The sequence below is a fragment of the Bos indicus genome, chromosome 16, assembly GCF_029378745.1.
Source record: "Bos indicus isolate NIAB-ARS_2022 breed Sahiwal x Tharparkar chromosome 16, NIAB-ARS_B.indTharparkar_mat_pri_1.0, whole genome shotgun sequence".
NCBI classification, from domain to species: Eukaryota; Metazoa; Chordata; class Mammalia; order Artiodactyla; family Bovidae; genus Bos; species Bos indicus.
In genome coordinates this window covers 45,111,234-45,131,027 of record NC_091775.1, presented here as the reverse complement: position 1 = coordinate 45,131,027, position 19,794 = coordinate 45,111,234, and the positions used below count along the sequence as shown (strand labels likewise).

General features: G+C 51.4%; 1 protein-coding gene across 1 annotated transcript; it reads left to right on the top strand.

Annotated features, from left to right (window-relative positions):
• On the top strand, nt 1–6,985 carry LOC109570789 (uncharacterized). The gene is made up of 8 exons (XM_070767675.1): nt 1–44; nt 366–508; nt 1,533–1,902; nt 2,361–2,419; nt 3,857–4,057; nt 4,302–4,370; nt 5,661–5,776; nt 5,902–6,985. Exons 1-4 carry the CDS (start codon nt 1–3, stop codon nt 2,416–2,418), a joined length of 615 nt encoding a protein of 204 aa, XP_070623776.1. The 3' UTR covers nt 2,419; nt 3,857–4,057; nt 4,302–4,370; nt 5,661–5,776; nt 5,902–6,985.
• Nucleotides 6,986–19,794: the final 12,809 nt, after the last annotated feature.

Below are 19,794 nucleotides of genomic sequence, written 5' to 3'. Positions count from 1 at the left end.
ATGGATTGGCAGGTGGAGCAGGACTGCCCTGGCCAGTCCTCAAGGTTGGGAAGCTCAGGAAACAAGCCACTAACCCACAGGGCAGCTGATGCCAGTGGCCTCAGGGCACCAGCCAATGTCCCCATCAGCTCTCTGCTCTTGGATAGATCTTCAAGGGGAATAACAGGGAGTACAGGAGAACCCCCTCCTCCCTAGGCCTCCCATTTCAGCCACTGCCATACAGAGGCTCAGGGGAGCGGCCATTGTCGTGGAGGTCTCTCAGATCTGGGGACAGAGGCAGAACTGGCCCCACATACCTCACAGGGAGCCATTTTGCCTTCCTGACACGATTTCTGGCCACAAGAGCTCCACAGGCACTTATCCAGGACGCCCAGCCACTTCCTGCTGCAGGAGACCAGCGAGGGTGTATGGGGGCCTGGGGGCGCTAACGCCCTGGGCCTGTCTGCCCAGCACGCGGTCCCTTTGCTCCCTGTGCCCCAGCAGCACAGAAACCGTGAAGCACTGGCAGGTCCCCTATGAGGTGCCAGCCTCATCCACCTAAACTAAGGGTGGGCGTCCAAGCATGGCTCCTGTGCCTACCAGGAAGGTGAAATAACTACCGGAAGTGCCATCCTGACCCGGAAGTGCCATCCTGACCTGCGGCCCCAAGCCTGGACAGCGTTTCCACCAGCTGGGGGTGGGGTGGGGGTGGGGGTGGGGAGTAAGGAGAGACTGGGATGGGGAGGAGAAGGAAGACAACCCTCCGGACTGGAAGTTTGAAATCCTCTCTTTAAAACACAAACTGGCGGGCTGGACTTCTTATATAACACTCCTTTAGTGACTGAAGCACTTGTCACAACCACCTTGGGGACCTAGCTTCAATGTCCCCACTTTCAGGAAGTCAAGGTATTTGCTCAGATAGCACGTGGCTGAGCAGCGGCAGTAAAATCAGAATCCCCATTTCCACTCTTAGACCAGTGAGCCCTCCTGCACCCACGACGGAGACTGAGGAGGAGAAAAATAACCAGCCATGCAAAACCCAAAAAAAAAAAAAAAAATCCTTTCAAGATTATGAAATCAAAGAGCATTTTGTTGTTTCTTGGACGTTCTTCTTACTACTCTGAGGCCGCACAATTCAACAGACATCTCTTTATTGTTGTTAAAGTACTTGCTCTATCTCCTGCCTCTGTTACTAACTTTCACACCAACCGAGAACGCAAGCGTTTACCTGGGCTCCATCCTTGGACGGCGAACGGGTCGCGCAGGCTTCCGGCCTCCTCCTCCCTGGGGTTTGGTTCCAAGGCTCCCGCAAAATCTCGAAATCACCCCGGATCGGCGCGGCCACCAAGGGAAGCAGCCCGGCTCTGAACAAGCCCAGGCAAGCCCAGGCAGAGCCCGCTTCGCGGTCCTTCCTCCTGCGCGAACCACCCGGCCCCGGGGCGAGAGACGCGTCTCTCTGGCCCCAGATCCGTGGAGTCGTCTCTCTCCAGAGGACCGGGCGCTGGCCCTCTCCTCCACCTGAGAAGGAAAAGGGAGCAGGTAACGGCGCGGAGGGGCGGGTGGGGGCGGCGCCAGCCCTCAGGGAACGGGGCGGGAGCGCGGCAACCACCCGAGTCACGTCGGGGTGGGGTGTGCTCTAGGACAGAAGACCGGGGTGCCGCGGCGGGGCGCGCTGCCGGGGCACCGAGCGCGCTCCGCCGTGGAGCCGGTCGCCCACAGGCATCGGGTCCCGGCCCCTCCACCGCTGCCGCCTGCGGGGACTGGTGCGTCCTCTGCGACAGCGCGGACAGCGCGGCGCCCCTCGTCTCCTCCCGGGGCGCGCTCCCGGAGCCGACGACCGGACTCCACGGCCATCGCGACTCTTCCGGGAGCTTCTCGCCGCTCCGCGGCGGGACCGAAGCCCAGGCGGGCCGAGGGTGGCCTGTAAGAAAGCAAACGAAACCATGGGGCCCGCTCGCCGCAATGCCCAACCCGCGGGCCTCAACCCCAGGAAGAGGGAAGGAGAAACCGCGTCCCGAGCGCGGATGAGGGAGGTGTCCCAGGTCTGGACCTGTCGTGTCCGGGACATAGCCAGCCTAGAAAGCAGGGAAGGACCTAACAGCCCCGATTCGAGGAGCCGGGGAAGGACTTCTAGCGCCAGAATCAGACACCCGGCAGGGGCCACCGCCCGCCGGCGCCCCGCCCCCACTCACCGCGCCCCCAAGTTCCGGCGCTGCTTGCCGCCGAGGTGGCTCGGCTCGCGCGTTCAGGGGCGCAGAGGCGGGTGGTGGTCATCGCCGAGATGCGGCGCTGGAGCGTTGGGCGCGCCGGGCGGGACCGCGCGGGGGCAGGGTTCGGCTGAGCCGAGGGGCCAGGTGCAGCCCCCAGCATCTGCCTTACAGGTCCCCGGAGGCACAGATGCGGACGCGGCGAGGCGCCGGGCAGCCCGTGAGGTGGTGAGGTACGCGCCTCCCTTTCCTCGCGGTTTCTACACTGCCCTGCGCATGTCGCGGGACGCCCCTGGGGTTGATGGGGACACATGTGCAGCGGTGGCCCCGAAGACGCCCTTCTCAGTTGTGGGGAGGGGACTCCCCAGCCACCACCCTGCCTCCAGCCACCATAGATCCTACCCAATCCGACCAGGTTTGGACCTGGGACCCTTGGGAGACAAACTGCCCTGCGGCCCTCACGGCCTGGTATGAAGGGAAGAGGAGTTACCCAGGCCTCCCCCTGCAAGAGTTCTGCGCTCAGGGCTGTTGCTTCCTCCGAGGCAAACCCTCTTAGCAAACTCACACTTGGCGGTACTCTGCACGTGATGCACCGAGACCCTGCAGGAACTTGTTTCCTCCACAGGGACACAACTGAAGGACTAGGGTCTTCTTGGCCCCATGAGACACCTGCATCTTGCACTGGGAGAAGTTGGTCCTTGGCGGGAAGTGGCTGCTGCCCCAAGCATGTCATCACATGCACACTGCGGGGAGCAAGTGAGGCCAGCTGTGAGCTGACCCCATTTGACAGATGACAGTCCCTAGCTCACAGGGATGAGTCTGCATGGAGCCCACGTTCCCAGCCTTTTCCAAGGATTCTAGAAAAGTCCCAGAGAAGGAAAGAGCCGGTCAGAATGCCCAGATGCACTGGATAGCTACCTTTCCCCACATGGGCAGTGGGGCAGAGGACCATTTCCCACCCACCCTCCCCCCAGGGTGGCCATCACTGTACGGTAGCTTGAGTGGGGAAGGTCTTTGCAGATCCTCAAAGATTCAGGAGGATTTAATGAGGCCAAGGCTTCCCTTGTGGCTCAAACAGTAAAGAGTCTGTCTCCCATGCAGCAGACCCGTGTTTGATCCCTGGGTCGGAAAGATCCCCTGGAGAAGGGAATGGCAACCCACTCCAGTATCCTTGCCTGGAGAATCCCATGGACAGAGGAGCATGGTGGGCTATACGATCCATGGGGTCACAAAGACTGAGCAAGTAACACTTTCTTTTCAATGAGGTCAGTGGCTCTGGAGGTGGCACAGGCGACAGAAGGGAAAAGCTGGTTCTAATTCTGATTCTGTGTGTGACCTCGGGGAATAATAATAATAAAGCTAACTCACACTGAGTGCTCAGTGTGCCAGAAAGAAAGTAAGTGAAGTCGCTTAGTCTTGTCTGACTCTTTGTGACCCCATGGACTGTAGCCTTCCAGGCTCCTCCGTCTATGGGATTTTCCAGACAAGAAAATCCCATAGATGGATTGTCATTTCCTTCTCCAGGGGATGGCTTCCCTGGTGGCTCTGTCTGCCTGCAGTGCGGGAGACACTGTGTGCCAGGCATCAACCTAAATCCACCCTAGATAATAATCTCTTTCAATTCTCTACACAGTCCTGTGAGATACATACCAGTACTACCCCATTTCCAGGTGAGAAAGCTGAGGACCAGAAAGGTAAAACTTGGCCACCATCACGAGGGGGAGAATGAAGTGGAACCAGGACCCATATTCATTCCTTTCTGACTCCCAAGCCTCACTCCTTAAGCAGCTGCATCTGGCCTCAATTTGGCAAATTGCTTAGCCTCTCCACACCTTGGTGTTCTTGTGTGTACAGACAGCATCAGGCTCACGGTATGGACTCAATATGTGTTGGTGGAATGAATGAACGACCCCCACACCCCTCAAGGTGGTTGTAAAGACTGTAGTAAATGGAGTTGCTGCACACAGCAGGCACTTCATCAGCTTACCTAAGGAACCTCTGGAGCCCTGGGCCCAAGGAAGCTATAGTTCCCTGCTCCACACTTATGGACGTTTGGGAGCATTTCCAGCTGAGACCTCCACCCTCACTGGTCCTTTCTTCTCCCTTTCCTTTCAGAGCCACCGAAACGCCTTGACCTGGGCGGCTGACAGATGAAGGAGTACATTTGGGAGACTCCAGACTCCGGTAACTAGAGGACTTGAAATAAGATTTATATCCACTTTTCCATTCAGAGGCCAAACCACATTCAGGCCTCTTTTTTTCCCCCCTTAATCATGTTTGTGTAAGTGAGGACTGGTTTATAAAGGCATCTCCATATGTCAGTCTGTCTCACCAAGGGTGTTCAGCCCATCTGTATTTCCCCTAGAATTCATCCCATACCCAGATGCAGATGTACACACACCCCTGACTAGCAAGCAAGGGCACTATAGAGAAAGGGGGCTACAGAGGTAGCATGCACAAGCTTCAGTTCATGGCCCCCACCCAGACACAGCTTCAAAACAGTGCACTCGGGAGGCATTCATGTCTTGAATTTAACCACAGAAGCCCAAGAAGTCCTACTTCCGAATCAGCCTATGAGGTTGATCTTGTCCAAAAATGTGAATTTAAAAAAAAAAAAAAAAGGCTAGGGACTTCCCTGGTGGTCCAGTGGCTAAGACTCCATGCTGCCAGTGCTTAGGACCCAAGTTTAATCGCTGGTCAGGGAACTAGATCCCACATGCTGAAACCAAAGATCCTGCATGCCGCAACTAAGAACCGACAAAGCCAAATAAATAAATATTTTTAAAAATTAAATGTAAAAAAGGATAGTGATATCCTAGGATTACATCACACTGATGGTTGCACAATTTTGTGAATCTAGTCTCCCTCCATATCTAAGTGGGGGTCAGTTCCAGGGCCCTCTTAAGATCCTCAAATTTGAAGATGCTCATGGTAAAGAACCCGCCTACCAATGCAGGAGACCTAAGAGACTCAGGTTCGATCCCTGGGTTGGGAAGATTTCCTGGAGAAGGAAATGGCAACCCACTCCAATATTCTTGCTTAGACAATCCCATGAACAGAGGAGCCTGGCAGGCTATAGTCCATAGGGCCACAAATAGTCAGACATGACTGAAGTGACTCAGCACACACGCAAGTTCCTTACATAAAATAAGGTAATATTATATTTAAATATAACCTATGCACAGTCTACTGTATCCTTTAAATCATCTCTAGATCACTCATAACACCTGATGCAATATAAATACAATGTAAATAAGTATAGCATTGTGTCAGTCACTCAGTTGTTTCTGACTCTGGGTGATCCCAAGGACTGTAGCCTGCTAGGCTCCTCTGTTCATGGAATTCTCCAGGCAAGAATACTGGATTGGGTAGCCATTTAAGTTTAACGTAAATGATAGGTAAATAGTTGCTGGCCATTGGCAAATTCAAGTTTTGCGTTTTGAAACTTTCTGGAAATAGTTTAATTTTTTTCAGTCAACTGTCAGTGAAATTCATGCAACTGATATGGATACAGAACCCATGGATACAGAGGGGTGACTGTATACTGGAACCCACCAAACTGTACTTTTAAGTGGTGAAATTTACGGCATGTAAGTTATATCTCAGTAGAGGGAAAAAAGGGGGGCACCATTCTTCCTAGTGGCCCAAAATAAATGGCATGAACCCAGCAGGTTTCTGAAAGCCCCATAACTCTTTTTTTCTTTTTTTACTCCAGCACGCTTGATAAATGCTAACTCCCCTGACTCAGAAGATTCCTTGGTGGTCCAGTGGTTAAGACTTTGTGTTCCACTGCAGGGGTTGTGGGTTTGATACCTGGTTGGGGAGCTGTGATCCCGTATGCCACAGGAAACCATAAAAAGAAATAAATAAATTGGGCCAAGATACAAAAGAAAATCTAATCCTGGTGTAGGTAACACAAGGGAGTCGGGCATCCTGTGGCTGTTCTGCCTGGACCCTGGCAGGTACTGACAAGTCCAAAGCAGCCTGTCTTTTATGCCCTCGAAGACAGGACTGTGGTGACACGGGATCTGAGACTGGACCCTGCAGAAGAAAGGGGGCTTGGTGGTGGGGAGGACTTGCCTATTGCAACCCTGCGTCTGTGAATGACAGATGTTGCTGCCATATTGGTAAACAAGGATGCTGCAACTTTCAAGCCACCACATTACCAGCCACATAGACCATAAGCCCTGAGGGAACTCAGGATGGAGGCAGGAAGCATCCACTCCCCAGCTAGAAGTCAGCCGCTGCAGCCACCGCCAGGGGGTACCCTGAGGAGACTCAGGATGAGAAAACACGGTATTCTGGCCCAGAGAGCAGAGGGTATACCAAGGAATGACGTCAGCAAGCCCAGACTTTTGCAACTTTCCCATGCATAGACAAGCGCTAAATTCCTTAACTTGAAATGTCTGGTGTTCTTTAACAGTAAGGTGGCTCAGTGGTAAAGAATCCGACTGCCAGTGCATGAGACAAGGATTCGATCCTTGGGTTGGGAAGATCCCTGGAGGAAGGCATGGCAACCCACTCCAGTATTGCCTGGGGAATTCCATGGACAGAGGAGCCTGGAAGGCTACAGTCCATTGGGTCGCAAAAGAGTCGGACATGACTGAACAACTCAACAACAACAATAGCAGCAATATTTTGATGTTCTGACTACTTGGTCTTTGTTGCAGAAACTCCTTTGTATCCTGGCTCCTCGCTTGCCTCTTTGGAGCAGTCCCACAGGGCTATCTGAGAGGTTATGTCCTGGGCTTAAGTTCTTTAAAGATGTCCGCCAAATAAAACAAAACTCTCAGCTCTGAGGTCGTGCTTTTTTTTTTTCAGTTGATATATCGGAAAGTCATTTGGTGGGCCCATGGTGGATGGGCCAGTGTGGGGACCTATGTGTAACCTGTGGGGGTGCTCCAGGGAGCCTGCCTAGCCCTTGCAAAGCCCTTGTGTCAGCAAGCACACTCTTCAAAACCCCACTTCTGAATAAGGAAGCGCAACTTGACTTGTTGGGTTGGTGAAGAAATCTCCACTGAATTAAAAATAGCAAATAAATGTAAGAAGTCAAAATGCTGTACAAAGGGGAGAATTACTTTAAGTGTTTACTCATGGCTATGCTGACTGGGCATTTTAACTAAATACAGCTTTACGTTTCTCCAGCTCCTAAAGTTGCCCCGTGGCTTGTGCATCAAATTCACCTTTTTTTCTAATTGAGGACAGAGAGAGGTCTAATTATTCTTAGGAGATAGCCCTATGGAGCAGTTGATTGATTGATAGATCAAGCACTTTATTTCTTTTTTAGTTTTTTTTTTTGGCTGTGCTGCATGGCTTGCAGGATCTTAGTTTCCCCAACCAGGGATCGAACCTGGGCCTCCTGCAGTGGAAGCACAGAGTTCTACCCACTGGAAAGTGAAAGTGAAAGTCACTCAGTTGTGTCCGACTCTTTTGCAATCCCATGGACTTCATGGAATTCTCCAGGCCAGAATACTGGAGTGGGTAGCCTTTCCCTTCTCCAGAGAATCTTCCCAACCCAGGAATCAAACCGGGGTCTCCTGAATTGCAGGTGGATTCTTTACCAACTAAGCTATCAGGGAAGCCCCAACCTAACCACTGAACCGCCATGGAATTCCCAGAAGCATTTTATTTCTGATGTAGATAACTACCTTATTCTATTGATTAGAAAGGAAAACAAAAAAAAAAAAAAAAAGAAGAAGAAGAAAAAGAAAAGTCAACCCATGCCAGAAGGAAAAGTGGCTTGTCCTATAGAAGAGAGGGTCATCCTTGGAGGGTTGGTTGAACACAGTTCCATGCCTGGGCTTTGAGGTTGTTGAGTGGGGAATGTTATAGAAATGCCAAGGACATGGGGCTTCCCTGGAGGTCCAGGGGTTAAGATTCTGTGCTTCCAATTTAAAGGGCGTGGATTTGTTCCCTGATTGGGGAACTAAGATCCCACATGCTGCGAAGCATGGCCAGAAAAAAGAAAAAAATGCCAAGGACAGGTTAGGACCCCCATGAAATGGGACAGATGTTAAAGAGATACAGTAATTGGTGGAATGAGCCACCCACCTAAAGTAAGTCTACCCCCAAAGGAATGCTGAAGTCAACGAGAGAGCTGGAAAGCCTCCCAGATCCTAGAATATATAGACATTCCAACATAGGACCATGGGGATGACGCTTATGAATGATGCCTCAGGCCCCTGTACTTACTGGAACCCCTTCTCTGGCCGGCCACACCAACACCCGTCCTCAACCCTTTGGGCGGATGTTACCAACTTCTGTATTTGCAGCCATCACCCCTTTCCCCTTAGTTTGTCAGGTTAGCATCACCTCTATCTCTCTATAAATAGAAAGAATGCTTAGCACAGCCTTCAGAAAATCATGTGTAGCAAGCATCTTGAAGAGATAAAGGTCACTCACAGGACATCTTTGCTGGAGCTGGGTCTCCTTCCCTGGTAGGAACGCCTTGGGAGAGCAGCTGCTTTGGGCCTCCAGGGAGCTGGGGAAGCCAAGAAGCAAAGCAGTTGTGAAAACCAATGCAATTCCAGCACCTGGTGTGCAGGGAGGTGGCCTGCAGGTGCCTGGCAGGCTGTTCAGTCTCCTTCACCAGCCTTCTCTCCAAAAAGGGACTTTGCTGGGAGGGACTTCTCCTTCGAGTTAAGGCATTGCATTCCTCAGGAGATGCCTGAGAGAGCGTGTACCTTCCAGAGACCCGTGGGCACTGGTGTCCGCAACAGAATCTATTAGTACAGACATCCAGAGGGGAAGATAGAGATGGGCAGATGCAACCGAATGTGGTGCTCAGGCCGCTAGGCTGAGCACAAGTGCTAAGCGGAGGCTTAGTGACCTGGAGTCCCTCGGAGCTTCCAAGGTAGCCTGGGAGACCTGTGGGGTGAAGGCCAGAGGGGAGGGAGCATCAGAGACAATCTGGACCCATTTTCAGATTTTTATCCGCCCTATCTTACTCCTCCTGTTTTGAAGAAAAACCTAATTTGTACTTTTCTTTAAAAACCACTTATGTCTGGTCCACTCCCTGTTATCAAATAAGCACATTTATCACACAGACGGAAGCCTGGTATCTCTGAGAACTTGAACGGACTGTTTACAAAACTGGGGCTGCAGGACAAGGTGACCTTCAGATCACAAAAGGGCAGTGCTTTGCGTGCGGTGGGGCCAGTCAGAGGACATGAGGCATCCAGGCCAATGCCGCGTCTAAGGCAACCTGGGAGTTTACAGGATGGAGAGATGTCAAGACAGGATTAGAAAAATGCATTTTAAACATTTAAAATTTAATGCTCTTAGATGTAAGTCATACAGAGAAAGACAAATGTCCTATAATATCACTCATATGAAGAATCTGATAAAAAATGATATGAATGAACTTATAAAACAGACTCACAGATTTCAAAAACAATCTTGTCACCGAAGGGGAAAGGTAGGGGGGAATAAATTGGGAGCTTGGGATTGACACACACACACTGCTATATATAAAATAGATAATGATATTCTGTGATAACGTATATGTGAAAAGAATGAAAATATGTATGTGTGTGCATGTGTGCTAAGTCGCTTCAGTCACGTCTGACTCTTTATGACCCTGTGGACTGTAGCCCACCAGACTCCTCTGTCCATGGAATTTTCCAGGCAAGAGTACTGGAGTGGGTTGCCATGCCTTTCCATCCCCTTTCCTCCAGGGCATCTTCCACACCCAGGGATCAAACACACGTCTCTACATCTCCTGCATTGGCAGGTGTCTTTTTACCACTAGTGTCACAAGAGAAGCCCTGAATATATGACAGTGAAAGAGAAAGTGTTAGTCTCTCAGTCATGTCCAACTCTTTGCAACCCCATGGATTATAGCCCGTCAGGCTCCTCTGTCCATGGGATTCTCCAGGCAAGAATACTGGAGTGGTAGTCATTCCCTTCTCCAGGGGATCTTTCCAACTCAGGGATCGAACCTGGGTCTCCATCATTGTAGGTGGACTCTTCACCGTCTAAGCCATCAGGGAAGCCTGAATGTGTATAACCAAATCATTATGCTGTACACCTAAAACTAATACAACACTGCAAATGATTATGTGAAAGTGCAAGTCGCTCAGTCGTGTCCGACTCATTGCGACCTCATGGAATATACAGTCCATGGAATTGTCCAGGCCAGAATACTGGAGCGGGTAGCCTTTCCCTTCTCCAAGGGATCTTCCCAACCCAGGTATCGAACCCAGGCCTCCCACATTGCCAGTGAATTCTTTACCAGCTGAGCCACAAGGCAAGCCCAAGAAAACTGGAGTGGGTAGCCTATCCCTTCTCCAGTGGATCTTCCCAACCCAGGAATTGAACCAGGGTCTCCTGCATTGCAGGTGGATTCTTTACCAACTGAGCTATGAGGGAAACCCTGTAAATGAATTATACTCCAATAAAATTAAAAAAATAATACAGTAAAGTCAAATGCTTTCAACACACACACAACTCAAATATAAGAGAATTGCACTGTATACTAGAAATTATTTTTAAAAATCTAAGCATCTTTTTTGAACATGGAGCCGAGGCCAGATGTCTCAGCCCCAGCAGACAGACCCTGGAGCAAGTTGCCCCAAGAAAATAAGTGACAGGTATTGACGAGGCACTGCAGCAGGCATCTGAGCCCCAGGACAGGACAGGTCAACTTCTAGGCACACTTATAAACTCAAGTGACCTGGCACACTGGCAAGATGTCTGAGTGCCCACTCTTGACCAGGCTTGACTCAAGGAAGAAGGAGCAAAGGGTAGACCTGGAACCATTAGGTGTCACTGAGAAGTGACCCTGTCCCTCAGTGCCCTGCCACCCTATTGTCATACACTGAAATGCTCTTGATTTTTTTAACTGAAGTATACTTGATTTCCAATGTTTCAGCATTGGATTTCCAAATTTCAGCCAAGTGATTCGGTTATACACATATATATTCTTTTTCAGATTCTTTTCCATTATAGGGCTTTCCTGGTGGCTCAGCTGGTAAAGAATCCACCTGCAATGTGGGAGACCTGGGTTCTATCCCTGGGTTGGGAAGATCCCCTGGAGAAGGGAAAGGCTACCCACTCCAGTATTCTGGCCTGGAGAATTCCAGTCCATGGGATCACAAAGTGTTGGACATGACTTTCACTTTCACTTTTCATTATAGGTTATTACAAGATATTGAATATTGTTCCCTGTGCTATACAGTAGGTCCTTGTGGTTTATCTGTTTTTTATATAGGAGTGTATCTGTTAATCCCAAATTCCTAATTTATCCCTCCCCCCTAAATTCTATTGACTTTTTAAAAAATATTTCCCAAAGAGCCTCAGAACCAGCATTTCACTTATTTACTTATCTATTTATTGGCTGAGCGGCACGTGGATCTTAGTTCCCCAACCAGGGATTGATCTTTCTCCCTGCATTGGAAGTGTAGAGTCTTAACCACTGGACCACCAGGAAAGTCCCTCTATTGATTTTTTTTAATGGCAAGTATCAGGGGACTTCCTTGGTGATCCAGGGGTTAAGAATTCGCCTTGCAATTCAAGGGGTGCAGGTTTGATCCCTGGTCGAGGAACTAAGATCCCACAAGCCTCGGAGCAACTAAGCCCTCTTATGTTAACCACTGAAGGCCTCGTGCCCTGGATCCCGCACAACACAACTAGTCTAAGCGCCCCAGCGAAGGATCCTGCACGAGGCCAACAGAGATGCTGTGTGCCCCAACTAAGACTCCATGCTGCCAAATAAGTAAATATTTAAAAATAAGTAAGCAAAGGCAAGGATCATACCCTCTGTTGTGTGTACCTACTCACAGCTCAGATTTTCATGTCAGTGGATGCTTGTTGGGTTGAACCAAATTATCAAAGAATTCTTTGGGAGAAATAATTTATACCACTAGAGTAAAAAAGTTATGTGTTGTCTACTGGTCCTATTTGAGATGCCCCCAGTCACATTTCTTGGTTAAATTTCTCCACTTCTGTCAAGTTTACCTGCACCTAACCAGGGGTCTGGCAGCTCCCTTGCTCTGCAGCAGTTACATTGACAGGCCCATGCAGTGAGCTAATGACACAGTCTTACACCCACCCCAAACTGGAGAACCAAGAACTCCAGAACCCCTGGGCAGGATAGCATGCCATCTAAAAGCATATTTTACCACAGAGAGCAAAGGTCATCTCATGACACAAGAAAATGAGCTGTCTTTTAGATAATTGCAGTAATTCACCTCTGAGTAGCTGAAGGTTATTAGCAAGAAAAATTTTAGTCTCAAGGGTGTTCAGGTTGGTCTTCCTCACAACTGCAAATCAGCATTAAACAAGTGGGACCACTGGGGGAAACAGGGAACTCACTGGGCGTGAGATGATGAGCTGAGATGCCGAATAGAAATCCCCAAACAAGGACAGAAAGACAGACCATCGGGGGGAGATCAGTGGGGAAAAAATGAGGCCAAACCCAGTGGTTGATTCACGTGGACTCCGGTCTGGGTTTGCTACTGTCCTTCTGTAACATTCCTCAAACAAGAGGTGGGCATAAGGACCCACCTGAAATCCCAGGGTGGGCTGAACCTCCTGCACATGGACCAGCATGCCCAGTGCAGAGTTGCTGGTGGTCCAGCCATCTGTCCTTTGCCACCCTGTTCAAGGATGGCCAGGTCTCCCTGCGAATTTTGTGAGATTTCCTCAGATAACAGAGGCACAAATGACTCATTAAGCCTACTCTAAGAACTGTGAACAAAGAAAACCACAGCATACCCCTCTGTATTGAATTCCCCAAGACCTTTCTAAGAAGCCAAATGAAATGTGGGAGGACCCAGGAGATGACACACATCCTGAATGGCAGGGAAATTTCTAGGTAAACTTTCTGTTTTATTGGTCAAAACATAATCCTGAAAAACTTCTGCCTGAATGCATGCTGCTGCTAAGTTGCTTCAGTCGTGTCTGACTCTGTGCGACCCCATAGATGGCAGCCCACCAGGCTCCTCTGTCCCTGGGATTCTCCAGGCAGGAATACTGGAGTGGGTTGCCATTTCCTTCTCTGGCCTGAATGCATGGGACCAAATAAAAACTCATATCCCCATTTCCCCAAACCGCCAGGACCGCAGTGAGAGGCTGGGTTTTCTTCCTGAGTCCTGGGCTGCCCTCTGCTGGAGGAAGTCTGAGCTACAGAATTAATAACTGAACTGGTAGCCACCAGGCTTCAGTGGCCCCAAATTCCCAGAACTCCAAAGAGAAACAACTAGAAAAGAAGTCCTACATTTTCTCCCCTGGACACTTTGCCCAGTGAGAGCTGTAAACCAGAGGTGCTGCAAACCTGCTCAAAAGCAACATTCAGTTCCCAGAACAACACTGCCTGATGTCCAGTAAGTTTTGCTCATGGTCTTTAGAACCTGAGATCAGTGTCACCTCCAGGTCCCCAATTTACTTACCTTGTCCTGTTTCACTGGAGTCAGGGTGCTCGATGGGTCCAGCGCTGATGACTTTGTCCTTGTTTGACGTGCTGGTTGAAACACATCCCAGGGACTCACAGACGTGCCCTTGTGCTTCCTGTCTCCTTTGGGCAAGTCAGTTAACCTCTCGGCTTCACGATCCTTGTCTCTGAGCTTGGGCTGCCATCAGATGACTTCAAAGTATCTTTCATGTGTGGGGCTAAAGTTCGCATGCATAAGAGGACAGGTAGCTTCTGATCCTTAACCAGATCTGCTGAGAATGGGCACAGCAGAGAAACCGCTGACTCTGCATTGGGGGAAAAGCAAAAGTGGTCAGTGGAGAAAGCACCTTGAGCCAAGATCTGGCCCTGGGACCCCATGATCCCAGCAACACCTTGGAGCCTCTTCCTGTCCTCTCCACCTGCCCCCCCAATCCCCCCCACCCCCGTCTTCGGAACCAGTTGGGCACCACCAGTGTCCCATTTCCAGCTGAAATCCAAGCCCACCACTGGCTCTCATGGCCCTCACCTTTGCCTTACACCTCAGTTCCTGGAGGAGGCCCGGGGACTCGGCTGGCCAGTTGGCTCTGCCTGGAGGGTACAGGCAATCCCTTGGAGAGCTACCTGCCCCTGCGTCCTTGGCAGGAATACTGGCAGCCGCAGCACTGCGCCTGTCCCAGACTGAGCAGGAAGGCTTCTGGTGTCAGTTCTGGGGCAGCCTCCAGCTGGTGCAGGCCCTCAGACTGATGACATCAGCAGGGAGCAGGGTCTGCAGGCCCCTCGACCCTGGCCATCTCCCCCTCGACCCCTGACATCTCCCCCTCCTCTTCCTCTTCTGCCATCTCCTCCTCCTCCCAGCGCAATGCAGGCTTCAAGGGCAGTCTCCAAGGTGGAGACGCTCAAGTGAGCCATGGGAGGGAGCGGCCCCCAGCACCCAGGCTCTCCCTGCAGAAGTCCAGGGCCCAGGACAGTCAGAGGCATCAGTCTCCGAACTGTCTCAGCCCCAGAAGAGCAGGCAGCGTGACATCACTTCCCATCTTGCCAGGAGACAGGTCCCAGGGGACGAGTTGGGCAGCATTTTCATGCCCCTGGTATAAACGAAGACCTGCACGGGAGGCTTCTATTCTGAGCAGAAAGTGCTGCCCAGACCCCCTGGGGAACTTCTCTGTCCCCGGGTCCCTGACTCCTGCCCCCTCAACCCTCACTTCATCCAGGAGGGTCCACAGCGGTCAGACACCACCCATACCTGCTGGTTCAGCTTCCCTCTGCAGGGGAGCTGGACTCCCTCCTCATCCAACTTTAACCTTCTTCAACTAACTCCATGACACTGGGAATAAAAAACCTTTCTCCCATCACCTTTGTGCCTCAGTCCGTCTCCATGGGCTTTCCCAGACATCCTGAGTGGAGCATTCAAGGATATGGTCCGAGAAGGTTCCTCTGCCATCACCCAAGAGGATGCCGGAGTTGAGAATCCCTTCTTACCCCCCAGCTGGAAAGGCAGCCTCACTTTCCAGACCGGTGTCCACGATTCAGAGCAGGAGGTCCAAAGCCAGGGCCCAAACACAGCATCCCTGGGCTCGTCTGAAAGCCTTCACCCTCCCAGCCCTACCGAGGTGCCACACAGTCTTGTTCTTCTATGGAGGTTTCCGCAAATCGCGCCCCACACTTGGTGGCTGCTCCGTACAGAAGCAGGTGAAAATGATCCATCCAAGGATTCACGAAGACAGTCGCTGGTACCAGACCCCGGCTTGTCATCCTTCCCAGCCGGGGAGGAAGGCTGCCTCCGGCTCCAGCCCTCAACTCCGAGGAAGTCGAGTCGTGCAGAAAAGGTTGTATAAATAAAGCCCGAGACTCACTCACTGCACCAATCAGAGGCCGGGTGCTGTCTCGGCGCTGGCTGCGCGCAGCCGCCGGGAGGTGGCCGTCGGGACGAGAGCGCGGCAGAGGCGCGCCGCCCGCCAGCCCGGAGCAGTGGTGCAGGGCCTCTGCGCCGCCCGCTGCTGCAGCCCCGGCGGCGGCCAGCACTGCTGACTTGGCCCCGGGCGGCGGGGAGGGTGGGGGAGGGCCTGCAGCGGCTTGGGTCCCCACCGCCCCTGCGCAAGGAGACCCGGAGAACCAGCAACGCGGGCTCCGCGGGCCAAGGCCGGGGCAGGTGATGGCGGGGGGAGAGAAGAGGGCGAGGGAAGCCCTGAGTCAGCACTGGTGCATCGCGAGCCGCCGGGGAGCCTGGGACCGAGACGCACACCACCCTCCCGGCCCCTCCAGGCACCCTTCCCCCCATACCCCCGCCTCCACCACCTAACTTAGGGACCAGCTCTGGCTTTACTGTTTCCCCGCAACAATTACAGGGCCGGGATGCGCCTGTTGTAAGTGGTCTGGGAGGTGGAAAGAGAATTCTTTTTAAAGATCAGCCCAGTCCCATGGCACATCCTGGAAGTTGTCCACCGGCAGGGAGGGGGAGAGTTGCTTCCTGTTCCCACCCTCCTGCAGCCCCTGGGCTAGTGGGTTTGACAGTGGGGGAGATGGAGGCAGGGTGGTGGTCCTCACCAACGGCACTGATTTTCTTCCTGCAGAAACTGGTCCCTGGCTGTCCAGCGAGTGAGGCCAGCTTTCTCCATACCAGCTCCTCAGCAGCTGGCTTCCCCATCCTACTTCCTGAGAGATGAGGGCCTCCGGGGGCCTGCCAGGGCTAAGACCCTGCACACCTGTCCATCCCAGAGGCTCTCAGTGTCACTTTGCTTACTTCTTCCCCAACTGCCTCGGTTCAGTCGTTTCGGCCCTGACTGCACCCACGTGAGGGAAGAAGAGCTCTCACCATGAGAAGCTTGTAGAAACCCCTCATTTCATCTTGTATTGGCAGCACATGTCATTTGTTTTCCAAGCCCCAGTTATGTGCGTGGCTCTTGGGTCATCTGCTCCCCTCAGGGCACATTTGTGAAGTTCCTGCCTCACCTGACCTCCCCTTTGGGAACCAAAGACCAGTGGACATGGGTGGGATGCTGAGATCAACAGTGGCATTTTCTCTGTAGCTATGGAGGGGTGGCCTTCTTCTTGGCTAATTCCAGATACAAAGGAATTAATTCCAGATGTAAAGGATGCTTGTTTTTTAATCCAGGCAGGGGAGGGAGGCACTGAGTTGAAGAGGAGTTTGCCTGGGGCATGCCAACTCTAGTCTCTTGCTTCGCAGGGTGGGAAGGCCACTGACACCTCTATGACACTGATGAGGGAAAAATTCATCAAGGTTTGTTCAAACAGCACATCCTAGCAGCTTTCTGGGCTGTGGGGGGGGTGGGGGGGTGGGGACGCAAGTTCTGCCTGATGCACCAGTGAGGCTCCAGGGTCAGCCCCACATGATGCTGATCATCAAAGACCCTAGTGTGTGGGACCCCTGTGGCTCATCTGGGTGCCCCCAGGCTCGAAGTCTTTCACATCCAAGGATGTTAGTCTGGAAAAATTAAGTAGCTGTATATCTCAGAGGGTTCTGCAAGCCCACACTACAGATTTATGAGCCGAGGTCAAAGATGGTGTTAAATATACAGGAAATGTATAAAAATGGTTGGAGCAAGACAGAGGGACGGGGGTATTGAAAGTGAAGAAGTATCAAGATGCCCCTAATTTGGGAGGGGGAGCTGTTTTCACCTACAGAAGGCTTTTCCAGTCTAGGCAATTATATAGTCTAAGACCCTACAAAATGTTTGTCTATGAGCCCAAATTTCCCCAAAGGCTTATGGAGGGTTTGATGGGACCACCTCTCACATCCTGAAGAGCTATGGCTGGTACAGCCGCTGCCACAGTACAGGCAGGATTTTCTAAAGATGAGCCCCCAACTCTGACACCCAGCAACCCAAGGAGGTCATGGCACATGGCCAGCCTTAGCCTATTGCTGCTTCAGGGACTTGCCTGGATACTTTATATTTGAGAGGTTTCCTGCACCTTGTTAGAGCAGATTTATTGCCAGACTTAAAGTTATTTTTGTTTGTTTGTAAAAAGATACCTTTTTGCTTTGGGAAGAACCACATAGGAGCTCAGCCTGTCTAGTACCCAGGACCACCTAGGCACATTGGCCCTGCGTGACATCACCCCCAGTGCAGACCTGGATCCAGGCACTCCATGTCCCAGAATGCCATGCCAGCAGTGCCAGCCTTGGCACTCCTCCAACCGGCACCTACTGAGGCAGCAACTGCCTTTGGGGTGGCCTTTCAGCCAGACAGGGAGGAGTCTGGTCCTGGAGACAGAGCTCAGACACCTTGGGCTCCTTGTGTATCTCCCCAGAAAGAGCTGCTGCCCCAAGAGTGCTTTAAGCTGCTCTTGTGCAGTCCCCCTCCTCATTTAAATGAGGTTTCTAGGACCCCCACAACTGCCTGGCACCCTGTGCATCAATCACCATTCAACACTACTACCAGTAACACATCCTTTCTTAAATGCTGCAACCTTGGCCCTGCGGTCGCAAATCATCGTTTGAGTTTCCCACCAAAGCTCATCTCAACAAACCCACAAGAAGAAAACCTCCATCCCCAATGAACAAGGCAGCGAAAGCTGCTTCTGTGTTCCCAGGGTTCAAGCCAGGCTGCAAAGATCACAATAGAGATCAGACCAGAATTCTCCACACGGTTTAAAGAGCCAGTTAACCCGACACAAACGCACACACGCACGCAGGCACGCACGGAGGCAAGGACTAAGCTGAAACTCATCAGTGAGTCTGTGGGGTCTCCCCGTGTGCCCAAGCGTGTGGACCAACCCAGAGTCAGATCCTGAACGCACTTTGGATTTTGCCCAGGGCTGAGCGCTCCCCAGGCTGAGTTACCCAACGGGCTGACCCGAGAGTGGGAGTCCCTCTCTTTCCTCTTCCTTCTGCTGCCTCCTCCTGCCGCTGAGGTTCTGCAGTCACTTGAAGGAGAAAGATTTCGCAGTACGGCATTCTTAAAGCTGCAGTGTCCAAATTTTCCTTCAAACCCCAAGTGTCACAGACATCCACTCACTTACCGGGGTCCTTTGCAGAGGGTGGGTGGGCCAGGAGACATGGGATAGGAGGCTTGGAGAAGCCAGGCAGGTGGGAATCAGAGACTCAGACTCTAGCAAGGGTAAAGAGGAGAGGCAGACTGCACTGTGAGAGCCTCTGCAGTTAAACCAGGTTGCTGGGACTGCAGCAGACTGCAATGGAGTAATTTTTTTTTTTTTAAATCACCAAACCCCCACCAAAAATTTCCCCACAAACTTATATTTATTGTAGCTGAATTAAAACGCAAGGTGCAAACATGAAACCAAATTAAGAAAGAAATCCGATTTTTTTTTAAAACAAGAATTCGCACCTCATTTAACAATTGTTTTGGAAAAATCTACTCTTGTGAGCAACTGACTCAGCTTTCCTTACACAGAAAGCCATGCGGCGAAAGACCTGGATGAACTTCATGGAGCCAGAGTTTCCTCAAAGTGCAGGGAGAGGGTTTCAGCTTTTTAGAAAAGAAAGTTTTTTTAAACCCCCAAGGAAAGGGGATTGTTCTGCCTGGCCATCTAGGGAGTGGGGTGAAATGAACTGATCTAGCATCCAGAAACCCACACACCCCTCCCAGAAAGTTACCTCTCTCTCCTCTGCTCAGCGGCTGCCGGCTGCTGTCCTGCCAGGATGCCGGCAAGTTGCAGACTGCTGCTGGGGAGGCAGGACCCAAAATAAGAAGTGTCAGCTGGGTCCCTGCACCGAAATGATGCCAGGAGTCAACGCTGCAGGCGCGGGGATGGTCTCTCCCCTTTTCCCTCCCCGACCCGGCTTTAATTTAAACCCCTGACACTGCAAGATGCCTGCTTCTACAGAGTCACATCTCCAAAAAGCCTCCTCATCACAAGGTCCAAGGCTTTTGCTCCACCTTCTGCGTTTGTTCACCTGAAGATGATTTTCTGGCAAAAAAAAAGAAGAAGAAGACAGGGACTGCAGAATCCTTAATTCTTTCCTTCTTGGGACTACATTTTGGAGGAGGTGTGACTTGTTTAGAAGTTTGAGAATCGCAGCCTGATGCCCAGGAAGAAGCAGAAGCAGTGAGTGACAAGCCCGCTTTGCTTCAGGCGAAAGTCTACACCGTCACTTTACCCAAAAAAGGGACAGAGGTAGACCTAGGGTGAAAAATATAGGAAAATTCCTCTCTGTCTGCTGGCAAATTTTCAACAGTTTGGGAAATCTCTATTTTTGCTTTCCTTCAAGAAAATCCCATTTTATAAATTAGCAGG

Bases quoted from the DNA above. Each gene is read 5' to 3' on its own strand.
- LOC109570789 (XM_070767675.1), top strand. From the start codon at position 1: ATGGATTGGCAGGTGGAGCAGGACTGCCCTGGCCAGTCCTCAAG. The intron at 509-1,532 runs GTCCCCTATGAG...AACGGCGCGGAG, and splicing joins AAACCGTGAAGCACTGGCAG to GGGCGGGTGGGGGCGGCGCC. The intron at 1,903-2,360 runs GTAAGAAAGCAA...TCTGCCTTACAG, and splicing joins AGGCGGGCCGAGGGTGGCCT to GTCCCCGGAGGCACAGATGC.